The following is a 24,249-nucleotide window of genomic DNA, read 5'->3' on the forward strand; positions in this document are numbered from 1 at the left end:
AAACAGTAAGTACAATAACAGTGGTAAATAATAATAATTAATTTCATTATAAATTAAAAGAACAGTCAGTCTCCTCCATCTCACTATTACCGTTCATTCAGTGCCTTGTTTCACCTACGTGATTCTCTGCGCCACGCCTCCTTATGAAAACTTTGCACCAATCACAGGCCTAGATTGGAAGGTCGCATTTGCATATGAGCGCGCGCACTAGCTCAACCCTCCGAAGAACTTCTGGACCAACCACAGGTTGGAGATTTGCATACGCAAGCGCACTGCGCACGCTGCCCCAGCGCGGGAGCTCAGTGTTCGGATGAAAGCTGCGACTTGTCAACACCGCCGCGCTAATGTAAGTTATGTACATTTAATTCTGTGTCTTTTACATTAATTACATTATTTTTTTTATATTACAAAAATAAGTACTAACGCGTAAAAAATGTCGCACAATGCCAGTTTATTTTCCTTTTTTCCCCGGGTTGATCTGACGAGATGCTAGCTAAGGCAGTAAGTGGCTTTATTGTCCTGCTAATTTATTCCCCAGTGGTTCACTTTTTAGTCATACAGGACAGATTATTAACCATTATTCACTATAACATATACAAAGTCTACATTTTTAAACTATTTGTATCCGTTGCGTTTTTATAACCGGCAAAATTTCGATAAACGATTCCCAAAAAGACTGAAAAAGTAGTGTAGTAGAAATGTAGTGTAATGTAGTGTAGTAGAAAAGTAGTGTAATGTAGTGTAGTAGAAACGTAGTGTAGTGTAGTGTAGTAGAAAAGTAGTGTAATGTAGTGTAGTAGAAAAGTAGTGTAATGTAGTGTAGTAGAAACGTAGTGTAGTAGAAAAGTAGTGTAATGTAGTGTAGTAGAAAAGTATTGTAATGTAGAAAAGTAGTGTAGTGTAGTAGAAAAGTAGTGTAATGTAGTGTAGTAGAAAAGTAATGTAGTGTAGTAGAAACGTAGTGTAGTGTAGTAGAAAAGTAATGTAGTGTAGTAGAAAAGTAGTGTAATGTAGTGTAGTAGAAACGTAGTGTAGTGTAGTAGAAAAGTAATGTAGTGTAGTAGAAAAGTAGTGTAATGTAGTGTAGTAGAAAAGTAGTGTAATGTAGTGTAGTAGAAAAGTAGTGTAATGTAGTGTAGTAGAAACGTAGTGTAGTGTAGTGTAGTAGAAAAGTAGTGTAATGTAGTGTAGTAGAAAAGTAGTGTAGTAGAAAAGTAGTGTAATGTAGTGTAGTAGAAAAGTAGTGTAGTAGAAAAGTAGTGTAGTAGAAACGTAGTGTAGTGTAGTAAAAAAGTAGTGTAATGTAGTGTAGTAGTGTAATGTAGTGTAGTAGTGTAATGTAGAAAAGTAGTGTAGTAGAAAAGTAGTGTAATGTAGTGTAGTAGAAACGTAGTGTAGTGTAGTGTAGTCGAAAAGTAGTGTGATGTAGTGTAGTAGAAACGTAGTGTAATGTAGTGTAGTAGAAAAGTAGTGTAATGTAGTGTAGTAGAAACGTAGTGTAGTGTAGTGTAGTAGAAAAGTAGTGTAATGTAGTGTAGTAGTGTAATGTAGAAAAGTAGTGTAGTAGAAAAGTAGTGTAGTAGAAAAGTAGTGTAATGTAGTGTAGTAGAAAAGTAGTGTAAAGTAGTATAATGTAGTGTAGTAGAAAAGTAGTGTAGTAGAAAAGTAGTGTAGTGTAGTGTAGTAGAAAAGTATTGTAATGTAGAAAAGTAGTGTAGTGTAGTGTAGTAGAAAAGTATTGTTATGTAGAAAAGTAGTGTAATGTAGTGTAGTAGAAAAGTATTGTAATGTAGAAAAGTAGTGTAGTAGAAAAGTATTGTTATGTAGAAAAGTAGTGTAATGTAGTGTAGTAGAAAAGTATTGTAATGTAGAAAAGTAGTGTAGTGTAGTGTAGTAGAAAAGTATTGTAATGTAGAAAAGTAGTGTAGTAGAAAAGTATTGTTATGTAGAAAAGTAGTGTAATGTAGTGTAGTAGAAAAGTATTGTTATGTAGAAAAGTAGTGTAATGTAGTGTAGTAGAAAAGTATTGTAATGTAGAAAAGTAGTGTAGTGTAGTAGAAAAGTATTGTAATGTAGAAAAGTAGTGTAGTAGAAAAGTAGTGTAGTGTAGTGTAGTAGAAAAGTAGTGTAGTGTAGTAGAAAAGTATTGTAATGTAGAAAAGTAGTGTAGTAGAAAAGTAGTGTAATGTAGTGTAGTAGAAAAGTATTGTAATGTAGAAAAGTAGTGTAGTGTAGTGTAGTAGAAAAGTATTGTAATGTAGAAAAGTAGTGTAATGTAGTGTAGTAGAAAAGTATTGTAATGTAGAAAAGTAGTGTAGTGTAGTGTAGTAGAAAAGTATTGTAATGTAGAAAAGTAGTGTAATGTAGTGTAGTAGAAAAGTATTGTAATGTAGAAAAGTAGTGTAATGTAGTGTAGTAGAAAAGTATTGTAATGTAGAAAAGTAGTGTAATGTAGTGTAGTAGAATTCAGTCAGTCGACCTCTTAATATCATCATTATGACACCACGGCTATAAAAAACGATCAATATTATATCACATACATGTATCTGATACAGGCAGAATACATGCCATTACTAAAGCAAGAAAACCAGTGAACACAATATAACAAGTCTCCTTTCACTGAAGCCACAGCTGCACTGCCCACATACATCTCTAGCAGAAGTATTGATATTAACCTCATAAAATTACCTTTTTGTGCATTTTGTTCTGTGTGTTATTGTTTTCCTGTGGGTTTGAAATGAGGGCAAATTGTGTGTTTTTGTGCAAATTCTACTTCTAGCAACAAAACCGAGAGAAACATATTCATGGACAAAAATATATTTAAATGTTAGTCAGTGATTTTGATCAAGTTTAGGCCAGCAGAATAGACCTTGCTGCTTCTGCCCTGCCACTGCTAAACATGTAGTGTACTAGAAATTAAGGAGAAGTGGCCTGTGAAGTGCGCATACATAAGTGCAAATTGTATTTGCCAAGTGTGTTTACCCCCTGCGTGAACTTTTCATCAGTTTTTTATCGTCTTAGAACCTAGAGCTAAAATTGACTTATTTAGTGTTATATTTTATGAATCTGTGTGTTAAACGATGTGACATATTGGTTATATTGATATAACACCTTGACGTATGCTATAAAAATTAGCAGGGGAAAAAAAAAAAATGACAATGAAATCTTACAGCAAGAATGCTCCAAAATGCCTTAAAATCCATAAAATTCTTAAATCCATTTAAATGGAAAAGAAACTGTTAAATTCCATCAGGTGGACGACGAGATGTCCATCAGTCCATGTCAGTGACCATGTATTTTAGAGAAGCAGCTGAAGAGGTTGAAGCCTGCCCTTCACTCTGTCCCCACATTAAAGCGCAGTGGTGGTACCTTCATAATGAAATGTTGCTTCTTTGACAAGCACAACAAATTGTAAAATAGAACACTTTTCAAGGCACTGGAGTAGGCTGCTGGCTCAAATAACTGTGTTATGAAGGTGAAGAAGTTAGAGAGAATCATATACACCAGAAGTCCCCAACCTTCTTTTGCACCATGGACCAGTTTCATGCAGGACATGGGTGAGCTTCATTTATCACTGCATAGGAAAACAACGGAGTTTAAAACACGTAGGCAGAAGTGGTCATTTTGTTTACGGCCCAGTACCAAACGATCCACGGCTCGGTACTGGTTCGGGCCACTGCTATATACGCTACATGAATACAGAAAAAAGTATTGGGACACCAGAGTTTTCCAGCCATATGTGTTTTTCTCCAAACTGTTTTCACCAAGTTAGAGGCACACAGTTGTATATGACGTCTTTGGATCTGGTAGCATGAAACCTTCCCTTGACTTAAACTAGGAGACCATGGGTTGGCATGAGTGAAAGATCTTGAGTGAACTGTTATAGAGCTCTGACCTCAACCCTACTGAACAGCTTTGGAATGAATCAGAATGCAGCCTGTTCACCTCACCTACATGACTTACCTGACTTTATTAATAACCTTGTGGTTGAACGAGCATCCCAGTGGATTTGCTTAGAACAGCAAATGGGGACTAAATTGGGATGTTCAAAAAGCATATATGAATCTTGTGGTCAGGTCTCCACAAAATATTGTCCATGTAGTGTATATATTTACATTATATTTATTATAGGGACTTTAGGGTGCTTCCAGTTGAGTAGAGTACAACTTGCCATGTATCTGTATAGGGATTAAACCCTGACTTTTTTAAATAAGATCTTGCCTTTTAGTAACCATAAGTAGTACACAGTACATATTGTTAATCATGCTGTGATTTAAAAAAAAAAAAAAAATTTAAAAATCAATATCGCTTTTTTTAAGCAAAGTGTTTTATAAAATCCTCAAATTAAAAAGATTCAGGAGTAAGAAATTGGCTTTTTTTTTTTTTTTTTTTTTTTTTTTTTGGGCCAAAAAAGGGTGAAATCAAGCTAAATGTCTCACAGGATGGAGTGTGAATCGATTGGCTGCCTTCTTTTCAAATGCACCAGTCTTTTTTTTTTTCCTTTTTTTTTTTTTTTCCTTTTTTCTTTTTCCTCCTTGTGAGCTTTTGTTTGGCCGGATGCATGGCGTTCATTGTTTGCGTGTTAAGCAGCTTTTTATGTCTCTGTATTTAATACAGCTAGACATATAATATTCATAATAGAAAAAAAAAAGGGGGATTAGGAAAGAATCCTCTAATTATTTAAAAAAAAAGGAAGAACAATAGCAACTTTAACATTACTGATGTTCCTTAAAGAGCACATTCAACAGCGTTTTATTCCAGCATATTTATTTATTAATTACTGATGCATCAATTCCCCCCCCCCTTTTTTTTAACATTATAGCAGCTATAAATAATCTTTTAACTGCAGAAATGTGATTTTAATGCAATACACACATCTTTGTGTTTTGTGTGATTATGTAACCGTGTACAGGACCGAAATTGTTTTTTTTTTTGTTACAAATGTTTACTTTTATTCCTGCAGTAAAATGGAGGATGATTTCAGTCAGTCCCTTACTCCTCCTGTCTCTCCCTTTATGGACGGGGAGCTGAGCGACTCGTCCCTCGCTCGACCCCCATGCTTCTCTTGTGCGTTCGAAAAAGGAAGAGAAGAAGCACAGACCCTGTCTTCTGATGGCTACGTCAGCCGAGGCATCTTAAAAAGGTACAAGAACACTCAACACACTTAAAAACACTATGTAGATAACTAAGAAGTCCTTCGATTAAATGCAACAGTCGTTGGCGATGAAGATTCTCAAGTCTTGGACAATGATGATCAGGTGAAGACTAGTACCTATAAATAAAAGGATAAAAATAAAGCATTTCCCATCTCCTCTAGGTTGCTGCTGAAGTTAGATCCGGCTCCTGCAGACTTCGAAACCGACACCGTGGATTTGTTCGGCTTTTCCTGGGTGACCGAGACTGCGTTGCTGGAGTCGACTCAGCTTCTGTTTGGCTTGTTCAGGTGAGGGCAGATTGTGTGTGCGTGGGCAATTTGTGCGACTGCCATACCGTCGGCTGCGTCCTAATTTCTCAATCTGTTCACTCTTTTTCAGACAAAAAGTCTTCAGGCTGGAAACTCTGGTTCAGTCTAGCTCGCATGATTTTGGTGAGAAGAATTACACTCTTGAGCCATTTTTATCGTCTATACTTACCATACAGGTCGGTTTCGTAAGTGTACGGTTTCTGTTTTTAGTAGGGGTGCAACGGTACACAAAATTTAGGGTACAGTATGTACCTCGGTTTCTAAGCCACGGTTCGGTTCAATATCAGTGCAAAACATAAGATTGCTTGTCATTTTTTATTTTTGTATTTTTTTTATTAACATCGTTTATTAGCTTCAATAAAATGACTGCTTGGTTTAAATAAAAAATGGTATGATCAAATAAATGCAAAACACCTTTTAATTATATTGATTAAATTGGCACAAATTAAATTAACAAAAAATGTTAATAAATGGAAAAATTTAATTAAATTGTTTACATGTGTACCCTATTTGGGTAAAACAGAGTGTATATAATATACAACTTTTTAAAGATATTTTCTACCTTTTACTGTTCTATGCATTTCGGCATACTTTTGACAAATGTCTGCATTTTTCAGAAACACACAAGATATTTATTTATTCATAAATGAATGCATTCCTTCATTTATTCATTTGTTCACGGCTTCAATATGCGGAAATTCTTAAAGCTGTATATAAATCGCGAAAGAACAAAATCGGAGATGCTGCGCTTAAAGTGCGTGGCGGAACTCGTTGAGGGAACTCGCAAAGTTGAGGGAACTCGTAGGATCACTGCTGACCAGGAATTATTTGGCTGGTTCATTATTTTCTTTGAGCGGTGATACTGACAAGGTGGTATGTTGCTGGTATGAGTGTATTAGGCATTGAAGTGTTGTAATAAACAAACCAGCACCTAATGGAAACTGAAGGAAGTTGAATGCACAACTTCACTTAGACTGACAGAATTTAATGGAAATTGTTAGAAGTCTGTATAATTAATCAGTCTTTCATGTTTTTTGTCTCCATTTTCAGGTCAAGCAAGTAGCCTTCATTATGAAGCCGAAGAGCTGAGGCAGCAGTGTGTGCTGTTTCTCACCTACGTTAAAGTCTTTATTCACAGGTAATGCTTATGAATACACAGACAATTGAAAGTAGTGGCGATAAATATTTGGACTAAAATATGAAACCTCTAGTATCTAACCCCCTAGTGTTTTTTTTCTGTGCCGTAAAAATAAACAAGAATTAAAGTCCTGCAATAAAGCATTACTACAATATAGCAACAATAATTGCTTGTAAGGTGATTCTTAGAACTGGGTTGAAAAAGATGGAGCCTGCCTGGAGGACAGCAACAGGGGCAGGGGTGGAAACGAAATCTGCGGATGGGGAAAGGATTTTTGAAAAGACATCTTCCTCTGTCTTTAGAATCTTGTGAATTTGCTGTTCTTTAACGGTTATCCTCAGGTTTCTGGAGGCACCCCACCCACTGGCGGACGAGTTCTCCCCTGAGTTCTCACAGATGGAGGCGCAGTTTCCCTCCAATTTAGTGGAGCAGCTGTTCGGCGTCACGCTCCTCATTGGCCGGCTTAAAGATTTACCGGCAAACGTCCAAAGCGCTTTCACCATCCATCACCAGGGAAAGGTACACAACCTTAATTTCTTAATAGAATGTCGCCATTTTCAACTTGACGGCTGATTTATGGTTTGATGACACGGGTTCCTTTGTGTTGAAGGGTTACTTTTTATTTATATATATATATATATCTCTTGTATCCAATTCAAAAGATTTAGTTTTAAAAGTATACATTCAGAATTTTGTAAATAAAATTGGACACAGTAGGGGGTGTAAAATAAATTTACTATTTAAGAATGAAAACAAATATTGGTCTAACTGAACGTTCATGGATGTTATCATGGTGAGAAATATAAACATGTAAAATCTTAATGCATTGAGCCCACTTTTACAGACCCGCACTGCAGCGTTATAGACTCGCACTGCAGCTTTACAGACCGTTATGCATTTTTTCAGACCCGCACTGCAGCTTTACAGACCGTTATGCAGCTTTACAGACCCGCACTGCAGCTTTACAGGCCCGCACTGCAGCTTTACAGGCCCGCACTGCAGCTTTACAGGCCCGCACTGCAGCTTTACAGACCCGCACTGCAGCTTTACAGACCCGCACTGCAGCTTTACAGACCCGCACTGCAGCTTTACAGACCCGCACTGCAGCTTTACAGACCCGCACTGCAGCTTTACAGACCCGCACTGCAGCTTTACAGACCCGCACTGCAGCTTTACAGACCCGCACTGCACGCACTGCAGCTTTACAGACCCGCACTGCAGCTTTACAGACCCGCACTGCAGCTTTACAGACCCGCACTGCAGCTTCACAGACCCGCACTGCAGCTTCACAGACCCGCACTGCAGCTTCACAGACCCGCACTGCAGCTTCACAGACCCGCACTGCAGCTTCACAGACCCGCACTGCAGCTTCACAGACCCGCACTGCAGCTTTACAGACCCGCTCACTATCTACCCTCTTTCACATACACAGTCTCACAGACACATTTGTGATTAGTTAGTGTGACTGTGATTGACAGGGGAGAGTGAGTATTTAATCTTTCCCACTAAGCGTAATCTAATTTGCTTTCTTAGTTCCCAAACACGGCTTTCTGCGAGTCATGTCCCTGTATCATGTCAGGCTTTAAATATGTGTGTTGAAGTTTGTATGTATATTTATATCCATTCTTTTATTTATATATATTTGCTAATTAATATATTTTGTAAAAGACATTAACTGCATTTCCTTCTTCAGCTTTTCCCTCCATCATGGCATTTATTGCACCTTAATTTGGATGTCCACTGGGCCATACTGGAGATCCTGCACATTTTGGGGCACAAAATGATGGGTAATTTAGCAAACTTTGGTGAAAATGTTGCAGTCATGGTTTGAAATAACAAGAATCTTTGTCTGGTGAATGCGACTGTCCCTTATTACTTATTCTACTGAAAGACCCGTAGCAAATTTAATAGCAAGTAATCTAATATATATATTGAAGTATTTAACCCAGTCTCTCTTTATATTGTCTTTACATTTGGAAAGATGACACTTAGAGACAAAAGATATCCATCTAGGTAGCTTCTTGTGTTGAATCATAGTGTCCGTAATCTATGTGAAACGTGCTCCTCTTTCCACAGGTCAAGTTGTGTATGCACGCCAGTTTGTTGATCTAACAGGAGAAACTCTCACCAACGTAAGCCTGTTTGAAGATCACCTCAACAACCTGCTGTGTGACCTCATTACTTTAGCGCTAACCAAGTACAGCAAGGTGAGTGTGAGCAAGTGTGTGTGTGTGTGTGTGTGTGTGTGTGTGTGTGCCTGTGTGCGGTGATGTATAGTCTACAGGTTTGTTGTTCATTTAGGTAAAAGGTGTGTAATGGGGTGTTTTTCTGTGCAATAGTTTATTTCTCAGTGAATGAGCTCAGATTGGCCCAGGCAAGATTTCTGGTTTGACCTACAGAATGTGTGTGTGTGTGTGTGGGTTTTGCAAAAATATATACATGAAAATATCTCCCTATGTTGCTTAAGGTGAGACCGACCGAGGCATTGACAAGCCATCCTTACCCATGTGTTTGCACTAAAGAGATTTGGATTCTCCTTATGCACTTTTTGGAACACAGAAGCAAAATTCTTCACACACAGGTACACCCATGCACCCACACACCCACATGTGAGACACTTACTTCAGCAATGTTGTTCAGTTGTTATAAGTTCCAGTGCTGTTTTGAACTGGTAAAACAGAAGACTGTAGTTCCCCCAGTTTCATTGAGCAGCAATGTAAGTCAGCTAGAGACATTTCAATTTGCATTTGACGCTGGCTTAAAACTAACTGGTGACTAAAATCTGTAAACAAGCAAAGACCTCCTGAGAATTTATTGTTGGTATACTAATTTTCCAGTGCTAAAATAACCACTAGAATGGACTGTGGCAGCGTGTTGCAGGCTGCCCTGCTGTCTCCTTAATAAGCTTCAGCTGGTTTCTAAAGCAGCATCCCGCACCCTACCAGGAAAAGAAAGGCACAGAATTAGCCCACTCGTTTTCTTATAACACCCTGTGCATAACATCCTGTTAAGTTCCATACTAAGTATAAAGCCATGCTTATTGCATTTAAATCTTTATGTAACCTTCCGGAAAACATCAGGAGATAGACCAAATAGATTGTTTTTATTACAGATCGATATACAAATATATGTGCCTAGTCTGATCATTTATTACATACATTTTATATATATATATATATATATCACTAGCTGAAAGTACCCGTGCTTCGCTACGGAAGGCAGAACGCTAAGCAATATGGCAATTAGCAGTAAGCACTGAGCAGGACTGGATGATCAGAGATCAGAATGTAACGTCAACAAATAACGTACTACCCCTTTGTAGTACCGATACAGGGCAAACTACTTTAAAAATAATTTTTATCGTGCATCTAACATGTAATAAGAAACAATGTACTAAGTTTCATTAGGATACGTAATGTTATTTCGAAGAATTTACAATGCGTGAGAAATCGCGTTTTTCGCGAGTTAGTCGCGATCCAGGGCGAATTTTTCAAAACCCTTTCTTAGTGAGCACCCAAGACCCAAGAGGAAGGTATGTGCCAAATTTCATTGCAATCCGTTCAGTGTTTTTTGAGATTTCGTGATGAGTGAGTGAGTCAGTCAGTGGTATTTGAGCTTTATATATATAGATATAGATATAGATATATAGATTATCAGTCATTAATGTTGGTGTACAAATCACACTTCTACGAGGTTAGGTGTAGTATTCATCGCTTTCTGACGACTGGGAAAAGCCCATGCTGACTTTCTAATAGAATCCTCATGATGTCATATGTGGTGTTTTGGTAGTCTTTTTGGGGCTATGTGAATGCACTTCTCGACTCCAACCTGAAGGGGTCGCCATCAGGAGTTGCAGTACACTGTAAAGACATGCTCGGCTTCACCTGGTGGATGATCACACACCTTGCACAGCTTGGAATGTGGAACCGTAACGGAGTACTTCAAAACGAAGTAAGTTAAAGATTAGATTTTTTTTTTTAAACAAGTAATTAAATTAGATATTTAAAAATAAATCAAAAAAATGTATCTTACCAGCCGATAACTGATGATTTAACAGATGGATAAAAAAATTAATGGATAAATAATGGATACTGGACTTTATTACAAAAAAAAACAAAACTACTGAATCATGAAAAAAATATATTTTAATTAAATAATATATATAATTAATAAATACATATAATTATTAATATTATAATAATTATAATATAGCACTGTTTGTGCAACGTTTCACATGTAAAAACAAACAGCATGTGACTTCAGATATTTGCCTTTAGTGGTCGCTTTTATAATGACAGTGGACTGGAACCTGGAAAAACTATCAGCATTGATTTTTGCCCATAGTTCCAGCAATCAATCAGTGTGGATTAAAAACTGATTATTTGGTCAATCTCTATTATTTATTCTTTCAACCTCGCACTTACTTTTGCAGCATGTCAAAAAACAAATTAGCTTTTTTTTTTTTTTTATCCCTTACCTTATAGCAGCTATAACCGTTTGGTCCCTCACCAGCGCCCTCACATGAGCTGCCAAGAAATCAAAGTGCAAAAGGTTTTCTCATCTTTAGACTCCCACTTGTTAGGAAATATACTGACTTTTTTAAAGCACTAACACTGAAATCATCTTTCATATATGCTAAAGTTTCCTTACAGAGAACTTCACATATTAAAGAGATATATATTAATATAAACTTTAGATTATAGAAAAAGTATTAAATACCTACTGAGCAATAAGAATTGAGATTTCGTAAGGGGTAATAACTCATAAAAGACTGCTGGCATATGTTCTATGGTGTCACCACAGTTGAAGGGAAAATGGTATATGAACAGGACACTTTAGTATATTGGATATGAAATAATGTATTCTACAACATTTAAATATACTGTATTTGCATTAGGAACACTTATGAAGTTTTATGTGTGTGTGTGTGGTGCAAAATGTAACTTATTACTTAACTCAGTTATAAAGCACCATATGTTCATGTGAAATGTTTCTGAATGTTTTCTCCATTATTATATCTTTTTCTGGTTTATATTTGCATGTAAATGATTATATACCTCCTAAAGGTTCAGTTTGTTTTGCAGAAGCAGCTGGATGACAACTGGAGTTTTGTGTGTAATCTGCTGAAGTCCAGCTGTGATGTAAAGGTGTGTTTATTCACTCTTACATATCTTCACCTTTTGCACATTAACAAATGTCACATTTGAGTATTTGGTATATACGGTGTTTAAATTTCTGTCATGAAATTGACATCATCTGAAGCCCAGACTTTAAGAAAAACGTTTTTGGTAATGGAACGACAAGCTTTCAGCAGCACGTGCGTGTGCGCGCGTGCGTGCGCGTGCGTGTGCGTGTGTGTGTGTGCGCGCGTGTGTGTGTGCGCGTGTGTACTGTATTTGCTTGAATTAGACACAAATTTTACTGTGTGTGTGTTTGTGTGTGTCCAGGCAGCAGTTCAGGAGGAGCAGATGCGGATGTATGTGCATTGCTGTCTGACTCTGAGTATGGTCTGGGTTCCCAGCCTCAGCGCAATCAACACACTTTGGGATTTTTTCAGCAAAAACCTGGTGCTTCACACTTTCTTCAACTTTCTTATTGTCCTTAGTATCCTAGTATATTTCTTTGTATTTGGCCTGTTTAATTGTGTGTGTTGGTACGTCTACAGAACGGATCGTTCTCAGTACCTTGGTTAGGTGTGTCTGCATTGGCCAGCATTGGCTCCACCCCACTGGCACTGTTGGAACAGGCCAAGAGCTGCTGTAGCCCTGCCCCACTGAACTCCACTTACCATGCCCAACTCTATCGCTCCACCAATTCCTTCCTTATTTTCCTGCGGATGCTTGCATTGCACCTGAAGCAGGAGATTGTCGCCCCCTGGAGGCAGATCAAGGGCAGGTCAGTGTGTGTATGTGTGTGTTAGTGTGTGTGTTAGTGTTTGCATGTGTGTATGTGGGCCACTGTCTGGTGCTGTGTCTGTCTGCTAGTTTTTTTGTGTGTGTGTGTTTGGAATGGAATAAATCTGCATAATGACTTCCTGCTGTTTGGAACGTGAAACACACACGAAGGCTAATTAGCTAACAAGCATGGCGGTTAATTCTCCTTAACGAAGACGCTCGCTTCTCCAGCAGCACCAGGGCGGGAGCCGAGCTGGTCAGGATCCAACACACACACACACACACACACACACACACACACACACACACACACACACACACACACACACACACACACACACACACACACATGTACACACAGAGCCCGCGGCGGAGCGTGGGTCGGGATGTTTGTGTGTGGCATTAATAAGACCAGCAGGGAGAGAGTGTTCGGCTCTGACTCTAGAATCTGCAGCATCTGTTCATCTGTGGAGAAAAGCTGTTTGAGTAAACACACAAACAGATAAACAAGCAAACAGATAAACAAACAAACAGGCAGGTGGGAGAAAAAAAACAATGACAGTGTTTTTCATTCGATGTCTGGTAAAGTCCAAAGGTGAAACTAACTTTTTTTTTTATAAGATTTTAGTGATGAAGAGGTGAGAACAACAGTAGGGAAATGGCCAATGTTAATCAGTTCCCTTATCCAGTGATTTTCAACCTCTGTGTTGTGAGATGGTGTGGTATGGGAACATATCCAATTATGCTTAATTGGCCCAAAAAAATATTATTTAGTTACAGGAAATAGTTTCTCATTGTTAAATGCCTGCACTTGTAATGTAGTGACTGGCAGTGTAATAGAAATACTCTTCCATGTCAGTGGGTGGTGGCGTCAGCAGCGCAAAAATCACCTTGTTCATTTATAGGTATACAATTAATTATGGAGCTGTGGAGGGTTAAAGGCCTTGCTCGAGGCCCCCAAGAGTGGCATCTTGGGGCTTGAACCTTCGACCTTCTGATCAGTAATCCAGAGCCTTAAACACTAAGCTACCACCATCCCGAGTTGGTTTTTGCTGTAACCATGAAAAAGACGACTCCTTTATTCAACTTGCCTGTTTAAAGTGGCAGTACGCTGTCTATGTGTAAGAGTTACCGCTCAGAGTTAGTGTTTGATAAGTGATGGAATAAAACAGTCAGTGGTAATGCACTCAGTCTGTCACACTCTGTGGTATATGCCAGTGGGGGGCCATATTGATTTCGAGCCCCCTCCCAAAGCTGTAGAGAGGAATGTGCGCTTCTGTGTGACTGTGTGTGTGAGTGTGTCTGTCTCACTGTTTCTGACATTTAACATGATCTTTAAAGCCATTTAACCCTCCTGCCCTGGAGGATCACGCATGTGCCGCGCGCACACACACTGTTCGATACACTCTCCATCATGTAGATATTTACACACACTATCTATTGCCCATGTGTGGTCTCATTTCCTCTGACACTCACATACATGTTAGTCTTTTTCCACGTGTCTCTATAAGCATCTATTTTACCCCCCTTTTGTTTTTTTATTAGTTATTGTATTTATCATGTTCTGACTCTCAGTCTCTGTCTCTCTCTTTTCCCACGTAGAATCTATTCTAAGTTCCATGAGCGCCGCATGGCCGAGCTCTCCGAGAGCGGACTACATCATTTCCTGCTCCTTTTCCTGGTTTTGTCGCTCTCTGCTGATCTGGAGGACGTCACGGGCCGCGCCTTCGATCTTTTGGCCCTGCGTTTGCCTGCGGCGACGGCAGTGATGTCGTGGCGGGGTCGTTTGGCTCTGCTGCTCAGTTTCGTGGAGCGGGGTGTGGACGTGGGTGGGGTTGCCACAAGGATCTCCACCTCCTTCAGCAGCGCTGCACGGGAGTTTTACCTCAAGACCACGCCCGTCCCGAGGAGGAACGAGCTGTGGCGCTTAATCTCTGCCTACTTGGAAGGGGTGGGCCAGGTGTGGCAGAGCAGCGCCACCTTGTGCCTGTCTGAGGAGAAGCTGATTAACGAAGGGTTCGGCCTGCTCCTACCTGCATGTGGCGCTAGAGAACTTGACACGGTGCTCGACTTCCTACAGTTGGCCCTGACACAGTTACGGTCAGTACACACAATCAGCACACACACTGGTAGCATGTGTATTTGTGATGGAAAGGAACGGTGGTACCATTTCCTGTGTGTGTTCGGGGTTTATTTAGGGTCAGCAGTGTAGTTTACATGGCTCACACTAGCAAGTGTTTGATGTCTAGATAATTATTTGTGTTGTCTTATTTTTATTTGAGTGCTGATCAGTCAATTAGTGAGAATCTAATTAGAAACTACAGGATTGGTCACAGACACAACTTAACCCCTCATTCGCCCCAACACACAGTCATGAATGGGAATGTGATGAGCACCATTAGTTTTTGATTGGCTCTTGGTCGGAGGCATGTGCATCAATCATTGGTCAAATTTTTCTTTCCACACTCACTAATCAAGCTAACGAGTTCCGAAGCCCACGTTCTACTTTGCCCCCTTAATTATGCATTAATTGCGTAGGTGGAAACGCATTCATCATAACCATCAAGGCTTCATTTCATGGAATGGTGAAAGCTTTGTACAAACTGGGTCAGTATGATGAGCCCTGACTGTGTCCTCGGATCCATTAATGTGCCAACGAGATGCCAGTTCACTTCGGTCAGCATGAAGGGATTTTTTTTCTTTCTCTGATTGCATACTAAATATTATACCGTATATCAGTGCTGCACGATTTGGGGGGTTAAATGTCATGTTGCGATTATTGTGGTCGATATTGCGATATACGAGTCCACTTGATTATCAAGGAAATTGCACACAGATTAGTGATCATGCTAAAATGTGTATTTGTAAATCTATAAAGGTTTTCAAACTTAAATAATTTTTTTACAAAATGAAATAACATTTGCATTAATGTAAAAAAATTTCCTCCAAGGTACAGCTGAATTAAACAAAACGTTAAATAAAAACATAAACTTTCACAAAAATAAGATATTTAAAACATTTTTATCGAAACAGAAAGGGAACGCCCTGCCACTGCCCGCGCCCATTTAAATTATTTATCTGTTTCTCTGCTGACATTTATGATGCAGTATATGTTTACGTAATTGCCTAAATGCAAGTACGTATAGCCATCATTATTATTAAATGTTTTTTTATGGAATCTTGCCCAGGGTTCCAAAGGCTAGAAACAGCCATGTTTACACAGGATGTAACAGACACCAGAAAACGAGAGAGAGAGAGAGAGAGAGAGAGAGAGAGAGAGAAAAATAGATAAAAAAATAGATAGATACCGGGCAGAGCTGATAGCGTAAACTAAACTGAGACCTGAAGTCCACACATGCACTTATTTATTTCAATAAATCGCATCATTTGCCGTTCTATCTCTATCTATCTATCTATATATAAAATCGCACAAGCTGACATTGCGATACGATTAATCGTGCAGCACTACCGTATATAGTAGCTAGTGCTGTAGTATAAGGTTGGGACAAAGTCACAGGTGACTATAAAGCTTAAAAGAACCAGAAAACCAGTTTTGACCAGATGAATTATCATTCCCTGTTTTCTCTACAAGAGATGATGATGATTGATCTCAATGACAGATCAAAATGGATTTGTGATGATAAAAATTCGGTGTCATTTGCTACGACCGTCTCAGATATGAGATCACAACCTAATTTACCAGCTAAGGGAGATTTTGGACTGACATGCTTGTGAGTATAGATGCAGTGGATATTCAAAACCTGGATCATTCATAAAGCATTCAGAGGTTTATAGAGGAGGTGGTGTGAATGTAAACAGAACTAGCTTAATTTAGGTTTAACTTTGCATTTTTTATGTCTTCAAACAGTTACTTGAACTATTTTCAGTTAAACAATAAACAAATAATTAGCTGCTGTTTCATTATATAAGAAACTAGTGAGTCATGTGTTGCTTCTTATATTAGAGCTCATGTCATTGGTTGCGTTTTTGAAAAAACAAAACCAAATGAAGAATAGTGTTTTTCAGAGCGTTTCTGGTTGCTTGTAATGCTTCAACACTGCACTTATGCCCTTAATGTTGGGTTTTTACTAGAAGTCAACCTATAGTGGAGTTAACCAATACTGATAGCTAGGTTGTATCATACTTGCCATTAACCAATTAATCAACCGAGTTTTTAAAATGGATACTGGATTTAAACAAACACACAACACTCAAATGTAAAATAGTACTGAACTTTATTACAAACATAAAACAGTACTGTAACATTATTCAGTAAATGCGCTAATGAAATAAATATGAAAAAATAAATATTGAGGGGGAAAAAACCTAAATGTAACACTCAAAAAAAAAAAAAAAAAAAGTTACATCCAAAATCAATAAAAAAAAATACACTTCAAATAAAAAGTATGTGGCATTAGTGATTTGCCTCTAGAGGCCGCGCTTGTTCTGTATTATGCAACACGGAAAACTATCACTGATTTGAATAAGCCCTAACTACAAAAGACCACCACTGAAGCAGTGCTTAGTGGACTAATTAGACAAAAAAAACCTGGTCAAACCCACAATGTCATGAAAATGAAATTTACTGTATTTCTCAATAATTATAATAATAGCTATTTAAAAAAAGGAGAAAACCAACCAGGGTTTACCCAGTGCATGGTGTGTATCGGAGTGTGTGGTTGTTTTTTGTACCACCAAGAAGGGAAGGATCAGATGGGGTCTCAGGTGGGTGTGCGTGCTTGAGTGCACACGTGTATGTGTGTGTATGTGTGTAAGATGCTGCTCTGTGGAGGGATTAAGAAGCATGTGTGTAGTGAGGGATTAAAGGTGGTGTGTGTGTGTGTGTGTGTGTGTGTGTGTGTATGAGGCTGATGGAGGTGAAAGGGCCATTCTAACGCAGTAAACGAGTCTAATGAATTCAGACGATAATCGATTCGGTGAAAAGCCTCTGAGGTGTGTGTGTGTGTGTGTGCGCGTGAGAGAGTGAGCGAGAGATGCTAACCCTCTTGCTTTAAGGCTGAATTACAACACAGGAGCATCATCTCTGCTTTAAATGAGATTACAGAGCCTTCAGATGCTTAGCTGCACTAATACTAACCATCCAGAGAGAGCAAGAGATAGGAGGAAAAAATTAAACAAAAATGTCCCTGTTGTATTTACCATGCTGTACTCTTAATCCCTTGTAACCTAAAAAAAAAGAAAGGTAAAAAGAAGAAAGGAAAAAAAAAAGAACTGTAATGGAATTCGAAGAGAGGAAACTGATCAAAGATTTAATTGGTAAACCCCAAACATTGAGTTTACTTGATATCCTGTTAAATTACTAGTCAGCTAGATCTAAGCAATGTTGAGTAGAGAAAATTCCCAAAACTTGGGTGTGTGTGTGTGTGTGTGTGTGTGTGTGTGTGTATATGTATGTATATATATATATATATATATATATATATATATATATATATATATATATATATATATATATATATATATATATATATACATATACATATATAATGTATATATGTATGTGTGTGTCAGCGGCGTGTGGGTGAGCGCCGGTTCGCAAGTGGGGGGCAGAGCCAGACTCGCTCTGGTTCACTGTCCTGCGATGCGTGTTAAAAGGAGAGAGAGGAGAGCCTAAATTAGGCCTTAAAACTCCAAAACGCAGAAAAATTCAGGCTTTAACCTCGAGACAGTAAGACTCTGAGGCCGTCGCTGAGAGGAAGGCATCTCACAGGGCGATAGATGTGTACAGCCTGGCAGCATCACAGCGTATGTAAATTAAAATGCATTTAAATAAAAAAAAAATAGTCATTGTAAGATCTAAAGATTGTACGTCGAACCATAATTCATGTAAGCGTTAATTAATTGTACTTAAATTGGAGACTAAAATGAACGTAATTTGGGGACTGTGTGTATAAAAATATACAGAGAATTCAAATATTCAGTTCTAATCAGAGGTCAGACGGAGGTATTTAAAGTGCAGCTCTGATGGGCGTTCTGGCGCTAATTGAAATAAAAGATTTGTATTGATTCCAATGTTATAACATGAACCAGATTGTCTCAAGGTCGTTCCACAACGTAACTTTAAATGGTAAAACAATTTTGATGTGTATTCCCAGTGGAAGACGGTCGGTAATTTTTGAGAAACCGTTTCTTTTTGAGAAACGGTGTGATGTCACTTTGTTCATTGTATATTTTCGTTTTGCCAGCACATGTTTAATGTTTGTACTGTATGTATTTATGAATGAATGACAACATCTTTGACTGTTTCCACTGCAGGAGGGTGCAGCAGTGTTCTCAATGTGCTAGTGCAGCTGTTCCTCTAAATGTGGTTGAAGAGCGCCACCTGGCGGTCGCTGTCACTCTGTGGACTCACTTCTTGCCGTTCTTGCGCACCTTGAGAATGTCTCAGACTCCACCAGAAGAGCTGGCACACTCCGCTGCAGGTCAAATCTCTGTTTCTCTCTGATGTGGTACAACGTAGTGTGCAAAATCCTAGAAGTTTTTATTTCGCTGTATGATGTAAGCAAAATAAATCAAACATCATCTGTTACCAGAAAACGTGAAAAATATGTTGGACAGAAATATTCTATTTGCACATTGTTCCAAATGTATTGGACATTTATCATTATTTATTTGGTTACTTTCTCATGTTCCCAGGTTTTACTCTGTTAGCGTTGGATTTGCCTAACTCTGCCCCCCAGGATCTTCAGCCCCGCCCACTCCTGGCCATGATTCAATGCTTTGGCTGGGATGAGATGCTTCGGCCCATACTAGTAACACGCTACCTCAACGACCTGCTGCACAATGAGTACATTTTTTTTCTTTAATACATTGCCTTCCTTTTCCCCTTCATCATTTCCTTCCTTCCTTCCTTGCTTTCCTGCATTTATTATTTTTTTTTTTTACTTCCATTGTTTCACTTTTTTCCCCCTTTCCCCTTTCTTGTTGTTTCCATCTTTCCTTCAATTTCTTCCTATTTTTCTTTGAAATAATTGATTCTTTTCCTTTGTTTAATTTTGAAAGTGTGTCTGTGTGTCTGTAGGGAGCTGGTGCATAAAATGAGCTCTGCTGGTGACTCTGCGCAGGCTTTATGTGTAAGAGCTTGGATCCGATGTATTGTACAGCAACATCAACACAACACCACTGATGCACAAAACAGCAGAAAAGGTACACAGCAAGTTTACGTCTTTTAGGGAGAGGGGAAATGGTTGATTCCTTGGTTCATAATAATAGGCTTATATAAATAGTTTCAACTGAAAAATAACATAAAAAAATTTATAAAAAGCAAAAACTACTGGTTGACCGATTTCACTGGAATTGAGTTGACTGGAACTATCAGCAAAAAAACCCCCACATCGATAGTTTTTCCGGGCTGTGTTATACAGTACGAGAGCGGCCTCTACAGGCGTATTACTGATGCCACCAGCTGTTTAGTTGAAGTGTCTTTTTTTATATATATATATATATAATTTTGGATAAAACATTTCCTTATGAATTATTGATATAGAAAGGAAATGTGGACATGGATGTTCCACTATGTTGTGCTGTTCATCTGCATGTTGTTCTCAATATATTGTTAATATAAACTATATACTAGAATTATTGTATAAACATGTATGGTTATAGACAGGACTTTAGACGAGCAGTTAGCGGAGATGACTGCACTCATCCTCCGACTACCAGAAGTGGAGTCACTGCTTCAGAGAGCCGGACTGAACACTAACTCTGCTACACAAGAACCTAAAGCTGCCCTGACTTTGTTTATAAAGGTGCACATGCACACACTTTTCCACATACACATGTCAAGACACACAATAACAATTTGTTATTTATTACAGTAAGTTCTTTAAGTTTCATTCTCGCATCTGTGTGCAGTGTGTAGGTCGTGTGTATGGTGGGTTGCAGCAGCTGGCTGAGCGTGTGTCCCTGGTGTGTAAAGCTCTGGAGTACGTAGGCGACATCATAAAGTTCATCAAACCCAACCTGCTGAACAAGAGCACAGAGGGGCTGAACATCACCTACTGGACACTCGGTGTGGCACAATACGCACTACACACTGTTTAAAGTGAAATGTTTCCCCTACAGACTGTGGAGGTGAAGCCTAGGAAGGATGAAGAAATCCAGACACAATATCAGCATGTAATAATGAATAGGACCATACACAATGCTTATTGTGAATCTGCAATTAAATAAATGAAGAAAAAGTAATCAAAACTCTTTCTTTCTCCTGTCCTAAACGCTATCAAAATCACTGACTTACATCTAGGAGAGTCTGTTTACATGAAAGTTTCTATCCAATCAGATTTCGGGGCCATCTAGCAGGCATACAATAATGTCTTCATTTTTACTTTCTTTGATTGGATGATTTAGACTAATCAGAGCTCGCAAAAAAACCTGCATGCTTACGATGTAAATAATCCAGAGGATAATGTGGTTTATTCTGGATTTCCTGCACAACATCGATTTGTTCAACTTCAGATGATTTATCACACAAGGTCTTATTCTGCTTGTACTATATGTGCATGTGTTCACAGGATGTGTGGTTAAGCACTGGAGCCCCCTCCTGGCCACGTCTAAAGCTCAACCTTTTCTACTGCGCATCATAGACGTCCTACTGCTCCCCCATTCCCTGCTGCAGGATAAAGCTCCGCCTCCTCAACTGACCTCTGCTATTCGGGACACACTGCCACTTTACCTGCAGGTCTGTGTATTATTTCTAATGCTACTATTTTTAGCGTGTGTTCAAGACCATTGTATAGACGGTGCATGCTGATTGTGTTCTAGGCATCCTTTACCTGCTTAAATATGAACAAATGTGGAATTTGATGTCATCTACGTTTCCTAAAAGTTGCTCATCCACACTGAAACGTCTGAAATTTTAACGTGTTAAATACGTGTTTGAATTAGAGTCTGGAATATAGTATGGAATTTTGAAATGAATCTTGTGTTTGTGTATTCAGGGTCTCTCAGTCACAGCAGGAGTGTCCCAGACTCAGGTGTCCTACCTCAAGCAGCAGCTGAATAACGTCATAACTCAGTACCTGAGCCGCTTCCTTCCAGCCACGCCCACCGTCGGAGCAATAGCAAATCACCCAGTGCTGCTGGCTGGCTGTGAGGCCACACCCACACCACGAGGGGCTGCGCTGAGGAGGACCATCCTACAGAATTTAAGGTGAACAAGTCTGTAATGTACATATCACTTATTCGCATTCATAGTGCAAATGAATAATCCTGAAACATGACATCAAAGAAATGAATGGCATACAGAGGGAGAAAAAAAAGGAGAGACACTTGTGGACATGACCGCTATAATTCACATCTATCTCTCACACACACACAAACACATCTCTGCAGGGAAAACTTTCTGCAGTTCAGAGGCCATGCCCCTCCTCCTCGATTGGCAGCTGTCCTCATGTTCTTATTGGAGCTTCTGAGACGTAATAATGACACTGACCCCTCCCTCCTAACTGTACCCCTCGCACATGTGCTGCGCTGTGTGATGCTTGTTAATGAACCTCAAGGTGGGAAACACACACACACACACACACACACACACACACACACACACACACACACAGCACTGACACAGTGTAGCATTTAGAGAAGAACCATTTTCTGGTTACAGACTTCAGACCATTTGAAACATATTCAGTTTGAAAGCAAAGAAGGAACTGTCAAATATTTTGCTTTCAACGATGGTTTCAAAATGTCGGAGCACCGTTTCAAACACTTGAATTTAAAGTAAACAGCTACAGTATATATATACATATAAGCACTTATGTATATTTTCAGAATTTAATTAAATTAAATTAGAACTTCAAAGTGCCAGTGTGGCATTTTTAAAATTTTTTACTTTTTTTCATTTGAGGGACAAGATCAACCCATTTCTGAAGCTGACTCCCAGCACGCTCACCGACACCGAGCTAGTTTTACACTACGTAAAAATAGTGGCCTTTTAATGTATTTTATATATTGACTTTCGCATATTTTGAAACAATTTCCTGCACTCGTAGTTTTGATCTATTTATTGATGAATGAAGCTAGCACTGATTCTGTATTATGGTGAGATGAGATTTTTAGATTGTGTGTGTGTGTGTGTGTGTGTGTGTGTGTATAAATAATATAAATAATATTAATCATTATTATTATTTTATTTTTTTACGGAGAGCACACAAGTTCTGACACTGACAGAATTTTGTTGTTGGCCCCAGACAAACGTTTTACACAACCTTCCCCGTGCCTCAGTAAGGCTTTCACAACTGTACAAGGGATTTGCTGAAGCAATGCTGTGTGTAATTTGCCTCAGTTTTCAACCGATATGAAGCACACAAATAAGGGCATGTCTTCTAAGATGAATTAAAGCATGTATTACTTGTACCTGTACAGTGTATATATATGTGTGTGTGTGTGTGTGTGTTGCAGTGAAGAAGCTCAGCACGGAAAGCTTGCAGCTAATCATCGAGAGATGTTCCTCTGCAGCAACGGAAGAACCATGCGAGAAGCTTATCGCAGTTCTCAGGTGCGAACCTGTTGTATTCAGTGTGCAACAGTATTGCACTACATTAGTGTGTTGCATTAGTACTCACAGTAGAATAAAATGACGTAAATGTTTTTGTGACTATATTCCCAGAACGTTCGTGGAGGAGAACGAGGGGATTTATGAGCAGCAGATGTACAGCGCATTGGAGACGGTAGCCGTCCTCTGTCCCTCAGCTGTGTCGCCTCTGATTCCAGTCCTGTCACAAAGTTTGCGAAACACAGAACAGAAGCGAGGAATCGGAAAAAACACATCTCTCAGGTAACAGTCGTAAGAGAGAACGTAACCTTCACTTTCAGTATTCCTAAACCTACGTAATGTTAAGATGAAAAAATTCTATATGGGTACTTACCAGTGACGATACAACTTGAATGATGATGATGAATTAAGTGTGCAGTACTAATGATGATGAAGGTGATGACGATGAAATTAATGTACTGAATACCCAAGAAGAGCATTACAGCTCTTCTGAAAGCTTCATTTATTAGGCTAGAAAATGCTTATTATACCACAAAAATAATTAAAATAACAATACTACCTTTATACCACAAAAACCCGCAAAACAAAATTAGTTATGTTCGATGTAAAAACGCTCATTACAGTGAGACCATGAAAGCTGAACCGCGATGTGGTTAAGGGTTATTGTTTGTATGTATGTATATGTGTATATATACACCCCCACCTCCCCTATATAAATCTTTTATATTTTGTTTTTGTATATTTGACTCAGTCGTCTAGCCATCACAATTTGGCTCTTGTCAAACCAAACTCGCTCAAATCCTTACACTTGCCCATTTTTCCTGCTTATAACACGATAACTTTGAGGACAAAATGTTCACTTACTGCCTAATAAATAAATCCCATCCACCAACATGTGCCATGATGAGATAATCAGTGTTATTCAATTCTCTGCTTATGTTATGTTATGCCGTGTGTGTGTGTGTGTGTGTGTGTGTGTGTGTGTGTGTGTGTGTGTCATATATGGTTGTTTGGTCTCTTTGTTTCAGAAATGCCTACAGGACTCTTCTGGCCCTGTTGGGAGATGCTGGTCAGGCCGAAATGATCATACTGGAAGAGGACTAACGTGTTACTTTTTGTCCTGTTCTTTGATTGTAAATAATGTACATAAAGTATGTGTTTTGTACCTGTTTTTTTTTTCAATACATATAAACATAAACATGTTTGGCTTTATTAATTATTATAGATTATTATAGGG

The 24,249-nt window shown here is 38.8% G+C and overlaps 1 protein-coding gene across 1 annotated transcript; it reads left to right on the forward strand.

The window, feature by feature from the left end:
• The first annotated feature begins 216 nt into the window (after positions 1-216).
• mms22l (MMS22-like, DNA repair protein) lies at positions 217-24,213 on the forward strand. The gene is made up of 25 exons (XM_083525587.1): positions 217-346; positions 4,964-5,143; positions 5,318-5,443; positions 5,535-5,587; positions 6,515-6,602; positions 6,944-7,121; positions 8,296-8,389; positions 8,679-8,809; positions 9,070-9,183; positions 10,392-10,553; positions 11,687-11,749; positions 12,050-12,169; positions 12,268-12,497; positions 14,099-14,596; positions 18,773-18,939; positions 19,154-19,304; positions 19,539-19,663; positions 20,123-20,265; positions 20,372-20,528; positions 21,031-21,197; positions 21,457-21,668; positions 21,851-22,017; positions 22,919-23,015; positions 23,127-23,294; positions 24,041-24,213. Exons 2-25 carry the CDS (start codon positions 4,968-4,970, stop codon positions 24,114-24,116), a joined length of 3,663 nt encoding a protein of 1,220 aa, XP_083381713.1. The 5' UTR covers positions 217-346; positions 4,964-4,967; the 3' UTR covers positions 24,117-24,213.
• The last annotated feature ends 36 nt before the right edge of the window (positions 24,214-24,249 follow it).

This window comes from Silurus aristotelis, assembly GCF_946808225.1.
Source record: "Silurus aristotelis genome assembly, chromosome: 22".
Taxonomy (NCBI): Eukaryota; Metazoa; Chordata; class Actinopteri; order Siluriformes; family Siluridae; genus Silurus; species Silurus aristotelis.